This window comes from Ochotona princeps, chromosome 17, assembly GCF_030435755.1.
Source record: "Ochotona princeps isolate mOchPri1 chromosome 17, mOchPri1.hap1, whole genome shotgun sequence".
In the NCBI taxonomy this organism is placed as follows: domain Eukaryota; kingdom Metazoa; phylum Chordata; class Mammalia; order Lagomorpha; family Ochotonidae; genus Ochotona; species Ochotona princeps.
Window position 1 is genome coordinate 18,723,637 of NC_080848.1, and position 16,417 is coordinate 18,740,053.

Here is a 16,417-nt window from a genome sequence, read left to right on the forward strand (position 1 = left end):
CGCCCGCGGGCCGCTTGAGTCGCCGGCTCCCGGTTCAGGGCCTGGGGGAGCAGGTGAGCGGATCTTCCCCAGGCCCTTCCCGCCCACAGACACCGCCCGCGCGGCGACCACCTCCTGGGCGGAAACCTCTCCAGCCCTCCCTCCTCCTCCCCGCCCCCCACCCAGCAAACTGGAGGCTGGGGCCACACAGCGGCCAGGGTGCGCAGGAACCCTGGGCGCCGATCAGACGGCGAAAGCTAGCAGCCTAGTTGGCTCCCAGCTTCGGGGGTTGCGTGGATGGCAAGCTAGGGAGGACGAAGGAGGCAGGAGCTCGGAGGCTTGGCCAGGATTCGTTTCCTAATTTCCAAGCTGGAGCTACCCACCGTCAGGGCGCGCTCAATGGCGCTTCTGGCGGGATAACCGACGGACATGGTGGCCATCCCTAACCAATCGTGAATGACGGATGGGCGGATCGATCAGCTAATGAGGCCCACGGCCGTCGCCGTCACGAAGGATCGATTCGTTTCCCCGGCGCCAGCCTCACCGCGCCGCATCCTCTCCCTCCAGTCGGGGAGGGTGGTGCTGAGGACCTGACTGAGTCCCAGAGCTGGGGGGAGGAACCGAGAGCCACGATGGTGGTGGCTGCTGACCCCAGCCTCCCTCCGCGGCCGTGAGCGATGGCGCACGGAGCGCGCCTGGCGCAGAGTGCAAGCGAAAATTGCGGGAATCGGCGCAAGACGGGGAAAAAGCGCGGGTCCGTTTCCGAGTCCCTTCTGGCCTCTCGCCTGCAGCCGTGGGGTTGTGTGCCCCGCCGGGGGCCCACGAGCCCGTTTTCGGCTGTTCCCCCCCGCCCCGATCGACCTCCCTCCCGTGCTCCCGGGGCGCAGGGCCCCCACCCCAGCCAACGCCCCCAGGTCTCCCCAGGGGTGCCCCGGCTGTGCGTCTTCGGAGCCCGCGACTCAGGCGCCGAGAGAGGCTGGCTGAGGGCCGGACACGCGCTCTGGACGCTCACTCCCCAGATGCGGTTATAAATTTACAGGGAGTGTCAGACTTGGAGTGAATGAAACCCGGGCCAGCGTCTTGGCCGGAGGCGTCGCGGCCCCGGCCGGAGCCCAGCGCCCAGTGTCCGAGGCCGAGGCGGGGAACACCGCGAGCCACGTTTCGGCCCCGTCCGTATCACCATTTTCCAGGCACCCCAGCTAGGGGTAGGGATCGTGGGGTCAGTGGGGAACGGGCAAGCACTCATACTTTGGGAACGGGGTTAATTGCAGAGGGCATGGGAGGGTCCAGGGGTCACAGGGGCTGTTGTGGAATGAAGGTTAGTCCAGGCTTGAGGGGGCCCAGCATCCTGTGGGGGAGCAGTCGCTCTAGCAACCCCCCCTCTGCAAACACCCTGAAGGAATGAGGTCACGTGGGTGAGTAGTGGGCGGGACCTACTCTTGTCTGGAGGAAAAAAGCCATTTTGTCTCCCCCCCAACTCGGGGCCCTCCCCTCCCCCTCCGTCCCCTCCCCTCCCCTCACTCCCTCCCACCCTAAGCTGCTTTCACAAACTCCTTTCTTACGGTAGCTTTTTCCCCTCCCGCCTCCCAAGCGAGCGACACGCTGCGGCCCCATTCCCCTCCCTTCCCTCCCTCCCTCCCATCCCCCCTCCCCGGGACCCACCGGACCCCGAACCCAGGTAAGCGGACGCGATCTCCCCCTTCTTCCCTTCTCTTGCCGTGTAGCCAGCTGGGGAGCGAGCTTGGGGGTGGGGGGCGGGCCACCCTGTTTACAGACCCCCGTGGGAGGGGAAGCTGGGAGCGGGGCCTGCTGCTCGCGCTCCCCCTCCCCGCCCCTAGGCGAGCTGCCCCGTCCGCCTTTCTCTCGGCCTTTTTTTCTGTCCCTTTCCTCCCTTCCAAGATGGCCGAAATGGCTTCCCCCTCTCCTTTAACGATTTGGCGTCTTCCGCGACCACCACCTCTTTGTGCGGCAGCCCCTTGGTAGCCCCTGCTCCTGAGGTAGCGAGGAGGACGGTCCGGGCAGCCATGAGGGTTGGGTTGGAGGGGTGGTGCGCGCGGACTCCCACCTCCTCCAGGTGCCCCCAGAGCCACAGCAGCCTCTGGCTCTACTTGACCAACCAACCCCTTTCTGGGCAGGGGTCGCTTCTCGCCTGGTGCCGGGGGTGTCCTGGGCGCTCGAGGACTTGAGGCCCGGAGGAAGGGGACGCGCGCTGCCGAGGGAGGGCGCCCTTCCTGCCGGGGCTCGGGCTCCGGGGCACCTCCCCCGGTCGCTCCCAGTGCCCTGTCCCAGCTTTGCGCGCCCCGCCCCCAGTCTTTCTCTCTCTCTCTCTCTCTCTCTCTCTCTCTCTCTCTCTCTGCCCCCCTTCCCCTCTGTTGAGCACCCCGCTTTGGGCTTTGGGCCCCATTAAAGTTTGACTCAACAAGGGGGGAGTGGCCACTCGTTCACCAGGGTCTTAGGCTCCTGGAGGGGAGTCCGTGAGAGGATGGAAAGGGTTAGATCGGGAGACTTCGGATGGGGTGGCCCTTTGCCTGTGACCCCTCCCCCCGGCCCTGGGGCCGGCCCTTTTCTCCCTGCATGCCTTCTTCCCGCGCTGAGGGCTGGGACCCCAGACGTCCTGAGCCTCTGGACCTCCTGGTCTCCAAGCTGGGTCAGGGTCTGCTTCTCCCTCTCTCCCACTCTCACCGTCCTGGCTGCCCAGGATTGCTCTGGTGAGATGGGGTGAGGGGAGGCAGTGCCCTTCCTGGCAGAGGTGAATTTACTCATAAACATTGAGGAAGTGTTCGGGGAGACTCCCTGGTGGCCTGCAGCTCCCTGCTTCAGGAGAAGGTGCCTGAAGCTCATTCTGTTGCCTTTTTGGATGGGAGTGGTTTCCTAAGAGTTCCCCCTGGTTTGGGGTTGAAGCTGGAGGCCTCAGCAGCTGTCTTTGGAATGAGACAGGAAGCAACACCCAGACTCTGTGTGTGTAGCTTGTGGGTGGGTTCAAATTGACCTCTTTGAGGAGTGGGCAGGCCAGGAGATCTTGATTGATGGAGCTGTTGCCATGGGGATGGAGGCATGAGACTAAGCCGGAAGAGGATCCTGCTTGGTGTGGAGATCAGGTGTTGGCTGCTGGCTCCTGGCCCCCAACCCTGGGCTAGAGGTTGGGAGTTGAACTTCCTTTGTTGTCTGAAGCCTTACAGAGGATTTGGCTGGCCCGATAGCTGCAGGGATGCACAAAAGGTTGGGGTTTGGGGCAGGGACATCAGACTGTGTACTCCTAGATGGGGTGGGTGGAGTGTGCCTCTGCCAAGTGCGGGCCTGGCACGGGTCTGGCTGTGTGGACAGGGTAGGTTTTGGCCAAGCGTCTGGCATTGGTGTATGTGCCCTGTCTGCCTGGGCGTGTGTGTGTATGTTTTGATTGGCTTGTGTGTTTCGTGAGAGGTGGAGGGGGTGTGCCTGATTCTGCATGTGCACCTGTGTGTCTTCTGAGAAGAAGTGATGCTGGGAGTACCTTAGGGGAGCCCAGATGCGAGCCAGTGTCAAGGATCAGGAAAAGTTGATAGGTGCCTCCAGGCATACCCCTGTGCCCTACATACACACACACACACACGCAGTTGGGTCAGGCTTAGCACCTGAGTCTTGGTGCCAATCTCTGGCTCTTGGTGGTGTTACAGAGCAGGTGTTTCTTCCCTTGCCCCTTACAGATAGAGGAACGTGATAAACCCTTGCCCGCTCTTCCTGCTTCCGGGTGAGATGGCCCTGTTCTCCCACCACTGCCTCACCACCCCCAGGCTCTTAGGAAGCCCCTGGCCCAGGCCTTGTGCCCTGACTGCTGCCTGTCCACCCTGCCATCAGGCTGACTCTCATCTCAGGACGGCTTCTGCTTGGCTACATGACCTTAGACAAGTCACCTTCCCAGGCTCAGCCCGGGAAAGACAGGCCTGGGCCAGGGGCTTGCTAAGAGCCCTTCCACCTGGGCAATTCTAGACCCCTGGATGTGACCTGGAGACTCAGGCTAGGGCACTGGAGGGAAGGTGGGATGGGAGCAGGCCGAGAGCAGCTGTCTTTGGAGGACAGCGGCCTATGTGGCAGGGTGGTCTCCAGCAGTAGGGAGCTTAGTACATCAGGGAAGGAGCCCGCCAGGTCAAGCTCCACTCCAGCTCCTGGAGCCAGAGGTGGGGCTGCAGGGACCCTTGGTGAGACAATGAATGGTGGCAGAAAATACTGACCTGTGGTCCCACCCATTGGGGTTAGAGTTGCCGCCGGCGGCTCCCAGGAGACCCCTTCCCAAGGGCCTCGGGCTCTCTTTTTGTTTCCAGCTCTTGCAAGCTCTTGGCCTCCTCCACCTGTTACTCAGTCCCTTTCCTGCCCACTACATCCCAGCCAGTTGCAGCTAGGAAGGAGCTAGGCATCTAGAATGTTCTCTGTCCTCCTGGGGTGAGGGAATGGAATGAGGAGGGGTCGCCCAGGGGAAACAGAGGAGCTCCTGTTTACAGTTGCTCTTGGCACCTGCTGGCAGGGCGCCCGCTGGTAACCATGACAACCAGGTGAGGGAGCCAATCAGTGGTTCTCCCCGCCCCCAGCCCCAGAGGTAAGATTCTGAGGCCTCTAGGGATGAGGGAGGAGCAGGACACATTTCTTGAAGGAGGAGCATTTTATTCAATAAACACCAGACTTTTACCATCTCTCCGCCCTCCCACTATGTCTGCTTTGGAGAACACAGCGAGTGTGTGAACACAGTGCCCATGTGGTGCAGAGGGCCTGCATGTCTTGCAGGCACCTGTATGCACGTGTGCAGGAGAAAGAAGGAGATGGCGGTGTGAGGTATACCCACAGCCACCAGGATGTGTGGTCAGACCCCAGGTGATCTGCCTCGCTCTTGCATGTACCCAGGCATACGGGGACATGAAGTCCCAGAAAGTGGCCCTGGACAGCACAGGCACACAGCTGCTGGCTGTTCCCCACGCAGAGACACAGCCACTTGGCATGCATCCTCTCCACTGGATGGTTGTAATGATATTTGGGCACCTTGCCAGGGACAGGGTTGTCATGGCAACCACCAAACAGCAGAGTAACCAGCAGCCTTCTGCGTAATTGTGAAAGGGGGGACACACACATTGATGGCCAGCTGAGGTCACCCCACGGAGGACAAGGACCGTTTCCCTTCCCCTGGCCGAGTCTGAGCAGGTCTTAGAGGGGCCCTTCCTTGCTGTTGGGACTCTGGGCTGGCCCTGAAACTGTTCCCTTGTCACCAGCCCTGCAAGTTGGTGTCTATCCCGCATGTGGCTTTTGTGTCTCTGTCTCTGGCCAGGGGCCCTGGGCCCCTGTTGACGGCTTGGGTCCCAGCCAGGCTCATCCTGGGGTCTCTATAGAAACTGCCGATCCTGGCTGCGAATGTCTTGTCCTAGAAAACCCAGGGTGGTGGCTTTAGAAATCTTCCTGGAAGGGAGATAAGGCTGTGAGGATGTTGTAAAGGAGCTTTTGGGGTTTGCACTCCTGCTCAACCCCACCTTTGGCTCTTACTCCAGAAGGAAGCGAGGCGGGAGGGGCCCTCCCAGGTACAGGTGTGAGCTTAGGCCTAGAAGCAGGTGCCAAAGCCAACCCAAAGCTGGGCTCTGGCTTGCCTCCCTGCGCTCTGCCTGGCTGGGAGCTGGGTGCGCTTCGAGATAGAGAACTTTCTCTGAGCTTTGATAGGCATCTCTGAGAGTCGTGCTCTGTCCCTGGATAGTCGTATAGACGGATGGCCGAGGTGGCAACAAGTTGGAGACACTGGAAATGTGGCAATGCCCCTGTGTGGAAAATTGCAGCCTGGGCCAGGAAGGATGGTATGGAACACGTGTGCCCGTGGGCACCTGCACAGCACATTGGATGTTAGGGCAAGGGGGAGGGATTCCTGCGGCAGAGACCAGGAATCAGAGGGAAACCAGAGGGCCAGCATGGTGGGTTTCCAGGGTCCATGCTGGACACAGTGATAGGTGCCGACTGCACACTTGGGGTGGCCTGTGCCTGTAATGAGTGTTTGCAGGGAAGGCTTCCAGGAGGAGGAGCGAGTAGAAGGAGCATGAGAAGGGGTGGAGGGATCCAGTCTGAGACTATAAGGGATCATTTATTCCATTTTATTCTTTAGGGTTGGTGTTCAGGGTGGTTATATGTTTATCTCAAGTGTTGCTTCTGGTGTTTTGTTTTAAATGTTTTACTGTTTGAATGTGGATTGGGACTGGGGAAATTTTTTTTTTTAATTAATTTCAAAAACAGAATTACAGAGAGAGATCTTCCATCCACTGGTTTACTCCCCAAATGGCCACAATGGCCAGAGCTGAGCGAACTTCCTGAGTGCAGGGGCCCAAGCACTTGGGCCATCTGCTGCTGCTTTCTCAGGCACATGAGTAGGAGCTACGTCAGAAGTGGAGCAGCTGGGACTCGAACCATCGCATTGCAGGCAGTCACTTTATCTTTTATGCCACGATGCTGGTCGTGGGAGATGTTCTGTTCTCTTCCATTTGCCTGCCTCCCCACATCCCTCTGGGAAGTTGAATTGTTCTTCCTGGGGACTAACTTCAGCCTTTCTTGCTGCTGCGGTGGGGGTGGGGAGGGGATGGCCTGCTGGATCTGCGATTCTGATTGTACTTCTGTTTCCCAGGGTGACACTCCCGGGTCCCCTCCACCCCTGACCCTGGCATCATGCATCGGACCACACGCATCAAAATCACGGAGCTGAACCCTCATCTCATGTGTGCCCTGTGTGGGGGGTACTTTATCGATGCCACCACCATTGTGGAGTGCCTGCATTCCTGTGAGTGGGCCGGGGGTGCCACCGGGGGCTGCCAGGAAGGGGTAATGAGGTTGTGGCCCAGCAGCTCTGAATGTCTGTGGCTTGAATCCCACCCCCTGAAGATGTAGGTACCTTTGCTTGCACTTGGGGACCGGGGCGCTGCCTTGTGGGCTGGCTCTTGTTTGGCAATCTTGCACTCAGGGGGTTTGGAATCTTGGGGTTCATTTTGTACTTTCATGAGATTCCACCAGCTATCTGTATACACAGACACACAAGATCCACCTGCTCCCAGGGATGTGTAAGAGGCAGGTGCCAGATGTGCGAAACAGACATCCCTGTTCTGCTGGGCCTTTAGAGAGCCCTTCGCTATAGGAACAAGGTGAAAAGGGGAAGGGGTGTCTGTCCTGACTAAAACTGACTTTCCTCTCTCTCCATCCTGTAACCCCAAGTCTGCAAAACCTGCATTGTGCGCTACCTGGAGACCAACAAATACTGCCCTATGTGTGACGCGCAGGTACACAAGACTCGGCCGCTGCTGAGCATCAGGTGGGCACAGCCCCCCACTCAGCTCAGCCTCTGGTCTGAGTCTGGTTCTCTATGCCTCTGGGCCCTTTCCAGCCCCTGCAGTTATGGCACAGGGGTGAGCAAGGTGGCCAGCCACTCACGGGGTTTCTGTCTGTCCGTTCTTTTCCAGGTCTGACAAAACCCTCCAAGACATCGTCTACAAACTGGTCCCTGGACTTTTTAAAGGTATTTGTGCCCCTCCTTCCTCCTGCCCAGTGGCCCCGGGTTGGCCCCCGCCGACTGCCTCCTCACATCCTGTTGCTACTTCCAGATGAGATGAAACGCCGGCGGGATTTCTATGCTGCCTACCCACTGACAGAGGGTGAGTGCACATGTGTGTGGTTGTGCACTTGCGGGTGCCACCTGCCACCCTTGCCACTTGCCAGCCACAGGCTCGCCCAGCGGAGCTACCCTTCCTGCACCCTTAGCCAGTCCTCTCTGAGCTGTCTCCTCTTGCAGTCCCCAACGGCTCCAATGAGGACCGCGGCGAAGTCCTAGAGCAGGAGAAGGGTGCACTGAGCGACGATGAGATAGTCAGCCTTTCCATTGAGTTCTACGAAGGTGTTAGGCAAGTCCCGCCCAGGGTCCTGCGCTGGGCTGCGTGCATGAGGGGGGTCCCACCCATCCCATAGTCTTCCTAACTCCATGCTGTCTTCTACCCCAGGGACCAGGAGGAGAAGAAAGGCCCAGTAGAGAACAGGGATGGGGAAAAGGAGAAGGTGAGTGTTGAGGTCTGCCTGGGATGGGCCAGCCACTAGGGGAGAGAGGGGTTCTAGGTGCACCCCACCCCACGGCGCCTCTCCCCCAGCAGACAGGGGTGCGCTTCCTGCGGTGCCCGGCAGCCATGACCGTCATGCACCTTGCTAAGTTTCTCCGCAACAAAATGGATGTGCCAAGCAAGTATAAGGTGAGTGCCTGGGGGTGGGGGTGTGGTAGGGTCCCACCATTGGGCAGCGCTGGCCAGGGGTCTTAGCGGAAACTGGCAGGCATGTGCCCCAAGCCTATAGGGATGAGAGGAGCCACTGAGCCCAACCTCAGGATTAGTCTGTGCTATGGAAGTGTGCTGGGGCCAGGATGGGGTGTATGCCCATGCATGCATGCTTGCACACTCAGAATTGTGGCAGATGTGTGTGACAGAGAGAGAAGGAGACAGGGCCTTCCCAGGTGCAGCTGGCTTAGGAAGCCTGTCTGTGATCCTTGAGGAGCTCCAGGAGTCAGGCCTTGAACTTGAGTGTATGTGCCAGGCCTGGCCCCCACACAGCTCGGCCCTTGCGGCAGATGCTGCCTTCCTCTCCAGCTTCCTGGTATTGCTCATGCCACAGGGCCAGCAATCGTGTTTGGAGTTGCAAGTCTAGGACACAGGGTCCTACATATGGTGTTTAGAATCCCACACCTCATGGGTCAGGGCTGGGCACGGTGGCACAGTGGGTGGTCCCTGCATGCTCTGGGAGACAGCAGGTCCAAGCTCTTGAACCCCTGACACCCATGTCCGAGACCCAGTTGGAGTGTGGGGTTCTTGGCTTCAACCTGGTCCAGCCACAGCTGTTCCAGGCATTCGAGGAGTAAATGAGTAAATGGGAAGATTTTCTTTCTTTCTCTCTCTGTCTCTCTCTCTTTCACACTCTGCCTTTTTTTTTTTATTTATTTATTGGAAAGTCAGATATACAGAGAGGAGGAGAGACATAGAGGAAGATCTCCTGTCTGCTGATTACTCCCCAAGCAGCCGCAGTGACTAGAGCTGGGCCAGTCCGAAGCCAGGAGCCAGGAACTTCCTTCTGGGTCTCCCACACAGGTGCAGGGTCCCAAAGTATTGGGCCGTCCTCGACTGCTTTCCCAGGCCACCAGCAGTTAGCCAATTAGAACCAAATTAGTACCAGCGGCCAGATGGGATCCTGGCACATACAAGGCGAGGACTTTAGACGCTAGGTTACCACGCTGGGTCCCACACTCTGCCTTTTAAAAAGAAAAGCAGTAATAGAATCCTGTGTCTGATGTCACATCTCAGTGGTGAATTCAGAACCTCTGGGAGTCCATATTTCTTTGTAAATTTGAGAGGCAGAGCTCCTTGAATGCCTCAAGTGCCCACAATGCCTAGGGCTGGGCCACAGCCAGGCTGGGAGACCTGAACTCAGTCCAGGTCTCCTTTGAGAGAGCCAGGAACCCAGTGCCTTGAGTCGTCACAGCTGTTTCCAAGGTCTGCATTCTCAAGAAGCTGGAGTCAGGTGTGATGGTGTAGCACTCAAAGCCTCCATTTGTGATGCCCATATCCCTGTGTTGCCGGGCTCAGGTCCCTGCTGCTCCACTTCTGATACCAGCTCCTGCTCCTGCGCCTGGGAAAGCAGCACGGGATGGCCCAGGTGCTCGGGCTCCTGCACCCACATGGGAGACCCAGAAGAAGTTCCAAGCTCCTAGCTTGTCTGGCCTGGTCCCAGCTATTGCTGCCATTTAGGGAGTGAACTGGTGGATGGAAGACTGTCTCTCTCTCTCTGTGTAATACTGCCTCTCAAAAGTTTTGGGGGCTAGCACATGATGGTTCAGTTGGCCAACATCCCCTTGGCACTGGCATCCCATATAGGTGCTGGTTTGTGTCCTGGCTCCCTGCTTGTGGCCTGGGAAAGCAGAAAAGGACCTGTGTGAGACCCAATAGAAGCTCCTGGCTGCTGGCTTTGGATCAGCTCAGCTCCAGTGGTTGCGGCCACTTGGGGAATAAACCAGTGGATGGAAGATATTTCTTTCCATTTCTTCTCTCTGTAAATCTGCCTTTCCAATAAAAATAAATCTTTCAAAGAAAATAATAATAATAAAAAGAAAGCAAATTTGTTTTCCAGTGTGGGACACAGGTGTCTCCATTGGCCAGGGGAATCTGTTTCTGAAGGTGTCCCAGGCAATTGCACCGCAGCCACAGGGACATCCAGTGCCTCGGGACAATCCTTCCAGAGACAGATAGGGCCATGGAGAGCCGCAGGCGTGGCTGGGAATGGGGCGGTCCACCGGGGGGGGGCTCTGCTTGCACGCCCCTTCCCATCCACGGCTAGGTAATGGTGTTAGGACGGTTCTGACGGGGAGATCAAGCCCAGCTTCATGCAGAGCTTGCAGGCCCATCTCCCTTTCCCTGAGCCTCTCGGCCGGGCGATCTGAACCAGATCAGGCTTCCAGCATCTGTCCCTTGTCCCCAGGTGGAGGTGTTATACGAGGACGAGCCCCTGAAGGAATACTACACACTCATGGACATCGCCTACATTTACCCCTGGCGGCGGGTGAGCTGCACAGCACCGTGTGGGGCGGGAGAGGGCAGGGAGGCCACTTCCACAGCCAGTGAACCCCTGGCTGGCCTTGCCACACCAGGTCATCTCTCTGAGAGGGCTCCTGGGACAGATTCCCAGCCTTGGCTTGGGGTGGGCAGTGTGGCTGGGCCCTTGTGGGCCCTGGTGCTGCCTCTAGCCTGGCCAGCTTTGTCTCACCCTGGCTCTCCAGGCTCTAGGCCATGCCTTTTTTTCCTTTGTTCCTCCCTGGGTGCTGTGGGATGTAGCTGGGCAGCATCCCCTGACCTTCCCTTCCCCTGCTTCCCCCCACAGAATGGCCCACTTCCCCTCAAGTACCGTGTCCAGCCAGCTTGCAAGCGACTCACCCTGCCCTCCGTGCCCACGCCCTCGGAGGGTACCAACACCAGTGGGGCATCTGAGTGTGAGTCCATCAGCGACAAGGCTCCCAGTCCTGCCACCCTGCCGGCCACCTCCTCCTCCTTGCCCAGCCCAGCCACTCCCTCCCATGGCTCTCCTAGCGCCCACGGTACCCCGGCCCCCCACCCTATCTCCCCAACTCCCCCTTCAGCAGCCAGTGGGGCCAGTGCGGCCGCCAATGGCGGCACCTCGAACTGCCTGCAAGCCCCATCCTCCACCAGCAGGGGGCGCAAGATGACTGTCAATGGAGCTCCTGTTTCCCCCTTAACTTGAGGAAAGGGACCCTCTGCCTCCCTTCCAGCCATGCCTCTCCACTCCCTCCACTTTTTCTGGGCCCTTTTTTTTTTCCACCTCTCTACTTTCCCCAGCTCCTTCCACCATAGGGGTGGGTGGGGGTGGGTTTTATAAATAAATCTCTATATATATGTACATAGGAAAACCCAAATATACATACTTATTTTCTAAGGACCAGCCAGATTAATTTAAATGCAGCAGGAAACAAATTGTGTGTGTGTGTGTGTGTGTGTGTGTGTGTGTGTGTGTGTGTGTGTGTGTGGTGGAGGGCATGGGGTGTTCATTTTTAGAAGGTCTTGTAATCTGCTCACTTTGGGGGTGCTACAGGTGGAGCCCCAGTAAAGTGATGCTTGCATACCTCTGTTTCCCTTGGGGGGTAGGGTATCCCTAAAAGCTATAGGCACAAGCCCGAACAGTTTGGGGGCAAGGCCTGCCCTGCCCTTGCCCCCTTGTCGAATGTCAGTGCCTTTTCCAGAAGTTCCCCTGGCTCTGAGGAGCAAGTGGACAGTGGAGATGGCCTCTCCCTCACCTCCTCTGGCAGTGGCAAGGTTGTGCAAAGAATACACAGTTCTGCCTCTTCTTTCCTCCCCCTACCCTCATGCACGTGAATATGGAGGTCACAGCTGGGAAACCCACCATGGTGGCTTTAGCGCTGTACCCTGCCTCGTCCCCCCCCTCCCTCACCCAGGACCCTGTGCCAGGATTGGTGGCTGGGTCTCCCCAGAGTGCAGGGTGGGGCTGGGTTGTCCTCCGACAAACACAGACACCAGTTTCACTCAAGGCAAGTGGCTCTCCAGCCCCCTCCCTACCCTCAGCCAAGTCGGGACAATGGGACAGACGCACCCAAAAGCACAAAGCAGCAGAAACTGGAACCATGGAGCCCAGAGCCGAGGGGCAGAGCCCTGAACCAAGGGGCAGGGCCCAGCAGCTCCCTGCCGCCAAACATCCAGATGTGGAGGAGGGAAGAGCCAGGAAGTCGCATCCCTCACAGCAGTGTGTCTGTGCATCCCGGGGACTGTCCCCTCCTCTACCCGGGGACAGGCTGTATCTTGGCTTTGAAATAAATGCTGCATACTCACCAGGGCCCAGAGTTCTTTGTGGGACACAGACAGGGCATGCGCTGGCAGCCTACCTTGGGGGCTCTATGGTTAGACCGCCTGTGGCCAGTCACATTATGATGCAGTGCGTTAAGGCTGTGGACATTGTCCTGGGTTTCTGGTTCAAATTCAAATCCCAGGTACTCTGCTTCTGAGCCAGCTCCCTGCTGATGCACCTGGCAGGCAGCTGATGATGGCTCAAGTGCCTGGTGCCTACCATTCATGTGGAAAAGCCAGATGGAGCTCCTGGCCCCTGGCTTGGGCTTGGCCCAGCCCTGGCTGTTACAGGCATTTGAGGAGTGCAGTGGAGCAGGAGGCATGGGATTCCCACCAGTGACCACAGTAACCGCTCTAGGTGGGCATGTTTCTTTAATTTCCATCTCTATACCAGCAGCCGCTGAACCGTGAGCCCCCAGCTGCCTGAGACTGTGGGGCTCAGGACAGGGAATGCCTCCCCCATAGCCCAGCCGAGGATCCTCTCGGGGTCTGGGAGGCCCGAAGTGGGCCACTGAGACTGCCAACTCAGACCGGGGAGCCCAGCTCTGCCTTCTGTATACTCTCATTCTTGTGTGTTCCATCACAGAATGGTGGCTTCTGGCTGGCCTTGCAGGTGCAGAGAGCCACCATGCGGGTCTCCTGGGCCTTGAACTTAAGTGGGGACAGGCCAGTGCGTTGGAAGAAGTGAGAGCCGTCACAGAAGGGCTGGTGGGGGAAGGAGAGGCAGTCAAAGACCTGACGTGGACTGGCAAGGTGGGGCGGGTCAGAGAGAGCTCAGGAGAGCACCACGCCGTGGCGCGGCTGGCGTAGCACAGGCTGCCTGGGCTCATTCACTGTCACGGAGTGGGGACTGAGAGTAAAACAGCCAGGAGGAAATCAGCACTGGTCATTATGCACTTTGCTCATAGGAACTGGCAGGTGCCAGGCCACATGGCAGTGTTACACGTAACACTGCAGGTTGGAGCAGCATTCGCACTTGAGGTCTGCGTGTGGTGTTACTTTTGTCTGGAACAGTGGCACCTCTCTGGTTCAGGGAATCTGTGTCCTTTGCCTGCATTCCCGGGGAGAGAACTTGGCTGGCTTGAGCGGCCCCTGGGTGCACTATACTTTCAGGCTGTGGGAGTTTTGTCCAACAGGTGGGCCCATGTTGTGGGACAGGGACATCCCACTTCCCACTGGCTGCCTAGGTGGGAGGATACTCCTTATCTCCAGAGCCATTGGGGGACAGACTGGGTCCTGGAAAGGGGTCCAGAGAGGTGCACAGCTGCAGCCACAGCATCTTGACCCTGGGGTCAAGGTGGGATGGGAGGAAAAGTGAGAGAAGCAAATAAAACCTGAGCAACCTGCTCCAAAGGACAGGAGGCAGAGGCTGGCATGCCACACCCAAGGAAGGGTTGCAGGACATGGGCACAACTCCAGCCCCACAGAGACCTGTCCCAAGGCCATTGCCACTCTGGGAAAGTGGGAACGGAAGCCGGGGTTGCTGGCACAATGTATGGCAGCTCGGAAGAAAGGGGCCCAGAGGCCAAGATTATGTCCAGGGCTCCCACTGGGGCAGAAGGGTAGTGAGAAGCCTGGGGCTCTGAAGGATCCCTGGGCCAGCTTTGGGAGCAGATGAGCAGGCCAGGTCTCCCTAGTGTTGGAGTCTGAGGTTTAGAACACTGCCTGGAGGAATGAATGAGAAATACAGGCCTTTGGGGAGGGGAAACATGGTGAAGGCAGTAGTGCAGGCAGAGGAGTCCTGGAGCCTGCCCTCCAGCAGCCTGGCCGCAGTCCCCGGCCTGGCCCCCTGCAAGGGGCAGGTGCAGAGTCAGGAGCCCTGGGTTACAGGTGACCTTGTCTCCGGTCAGTGTGGGTGTGCTGCGACCCCCAACTCCCTGGGGATGTGTGGGAATGGGAGGGGCAGAGTGGGTGGGCAGGGACATCAGGCAGAGGTGTCTTATAATAATGGGTAGGGGGTCTCTCACCTGCTTCTTGCTGCGGCCACACACACACCACCTGTAGGTTTTCCCAGCCACCAATTCCACTTTGATGGGTGTTTTCAGGGCCACCACGGGCTTGGCTGAGACTTTGGGGAACCATCGGGCCTGTGGCCAGGGAAGATGAGGGGCTTGGGGTCAGTAGAAAGCGGTGGAAACTTTTCCTGCCTGTGTCTAGGGTCGGCTCTGTCTCTGGCCCACAGGAGGCTGATCTGACCTGACTCTCCCAGGTCGCTGCCTCCAAGACCCCAGTAAGGATAGCAGGCATTGCAAGGCCACCAGGCACTCGGGGTTGGAGGTCCAGCTGCCTTCCCTCCGATTCTGACGCACACCAGGTTGCCAGGGAGAGGAGACGGGGGTCCCTGCACCTGGGGCTTGCTCCACCATGCACTGTGAGTCTTCCCGCCAAAAGCTTGGCTCCTGGCCCTGCCCCACTCATCACCAGCCATGCAGGCAACAGCGGCGTTGGACGCTGGACGCTGGGAAGCGGCTAGGGTGCTCTAGTCCCTGACCGCTGCCTTAGTGGTTTGGGGACTGGGTGGGAAACTTGTCCGGGATTGGGGGAGGGGAAGGAGTGCTTACCAGCCATGAGGAGACGTTCCGCGCAGGGCCCAGCATCTGTGAGGCACACAGGCATTGAAACAGAAATGGGATTAGTGGTGAGGGGTTGGGCTGAGGGTGCAGGAGAGAAATAAGGGGGTCAGACAACAAGGTCCTAGAGAGAAAGGAGACTTGCTGAGGAGGAGGCCCGCATCCAGCAGGGGCGCTCTCTTATGCCAAGGTTGCTGAGGGCAGCGAGGAGAAAAGCGGAGGGCTGGCAAGGCAGGGGTGGGTGTCTCACCAGGGCACCACGCGCCCGCAGCACCATCCGCTCGCTGCCCATGGCCGAGCTCCGTCCGGCTACGGCCGCCCGGCAGTGCGTGCCGGCTCCGCCCCTGCCGGGTCACCTTCCCGACTCCCTCCGCCCCGCTGCCCTCCCAGAGCAGCCCGGCCCGGAAGCAGCTGCGAGAGCCCCGGGCGTAGTCCCCTTGGCCTGCAGTGATGCACCCCAAGTGGGCGCCTCCATGAGATGGGGCAGGCATTGCCCCGGAGCCAAGCCGGTAAGTTAGAATCCTGCTGTGGGGTGCCGGCTTGTGCGGTTTGAACACGCACCGAAGCGGTGCGTGCGATTGAGTTCGCAGGCTCCTAGGCCGCTACTCCCAGTGGTGTCCCAGGCTGTGCCCCCACTTCAGGCGCCCCTGGTGGACGGGTCAGATAGAGTTAAATCTCGATTTAGAGCTCTCTGGATTTGAGGTGCAGCATCCTGGTAACCGCGCACGCGTGCTGGGAGGAGCAGGTGATGGTCCCTGCCACCCACTGGGAATCCGGAGGAAGTTCCTGGTTCTTGGTTTGGGCCTGGCCCAGTCGCTGGCATTTGGGCAGGAACCTAGCCAAAGGAAGATTATCTGTGCCAGACGCTCAGGTAAAGAGGAAAATGAAAATGTAAAGACAAGGCGAATCTCTCTGGGATTTTTGTAAAACATTCTTTTATTAAAAGAACAAGTGCTGTTTATGAACTGCCCTTCGTACAAATGACATCCGTTATACAAAGATACAAGATCCGGGTTAAACACAATTCCAGGCTTGGAGGTGGCAGGGGCCGTGCCTTTGGGGCTGAGGATAGAAAGGTTCTAGAATGCCAAAGGGCCCCTGGGATTGCAACCTTCGACTACCCCTCCCTGCCCCCTTGGAAGGGTCGGCTACATGGAAACAGGCTGGGCAGAGGGTGGAGGCGGAGGGCTGGGGTTCAGGTCTCCAGTCCCACCACCCAAGTCCCAGGTCTGGCCGGAGAAAGTGACCAGCAGAGGCGGAGCGGCCAGCTCCTCAGTAGATACTGTGGCCGGGAGCTGCGGCGATGGCAGCAGGTGTAATCCCAGGGGTATGGCAGGAGGGAGCCAGGGCTCCTCAGCCCTGCCACCCTCCCATGTGACCCCTACCCCTGCAGGGTACCGTTCTCGGGGAGTCAGTTGGAATTGAGTTGAACTGGGAGCAAGCTCCCAACTCCCGCCCCTTGTACCTACGGGTGCCGCTCCCAGA

At 58.7% G+C, this 16,417-nt stretch overlaps 2 protein-coding genes across 2 annotated transcripts; one reads left to right on the forward strand and one right to left on the reverse strand.

Moving 5' to 3' along the window:
• Window positions 1-1,502: 1,502 nt before the first annotated feature.
• Window positions 1,503-11,427, forward strand: PCGF2 (polycomb group ring finger 2). The gene is made up of 10 exons (XM_004591125.2): window positions 1,503-1,657; window positions 6,599-6,751; window positions 7,180-7,276; window positions 7,425-7,480; window positions 7,566-7,616; window positions 7,754-7,862; window positions 7,959-8,013; window positions 8,106-8,201; window positions 10,471-10,551; window positions 10,870-11,427. The coding sequence occupies exons 2-10, from the start codon at window positions 6,640-6,642 to the stop codon at window positions 11,245-11,247; spliced, it is 1,035 nt and encodes a 344-aa protein (XP_004591182.1). The 5' UTR covers window positions 1,503-1,657; window positions 6,599-6,639; the 3' UTR covers window positions 11,248-11,427.
• A 1,353-nt stretch (window positions 11,428-12,780) lies between these two features.
• CISD3 (CDGSH iron sulfur domain 3) lies at window positions 12,781-15,158 on the reverse strand. Its single transcript, XM_004591232.2, has 3 exons — window positions 14,924-15,158; window positions 14,330-14,449; window positions 12,781-13,067 (listed from the first exon to the last, which is right to left on the reverse strand). Exons 1-3 carry the CDS (start codon window positions 14,957-14,959, stop codon window positions 12,888-12,890), a joined length of 336 nt encoding a protein of 111 aa, XP_004591289.2. The 5' UTR covers window positions 14,960-15,158; the 3' UTR covers window positions 12,781-12,887.
• Window positions 15,159-16,417: the final 1,259 nt, after the last annotated feature.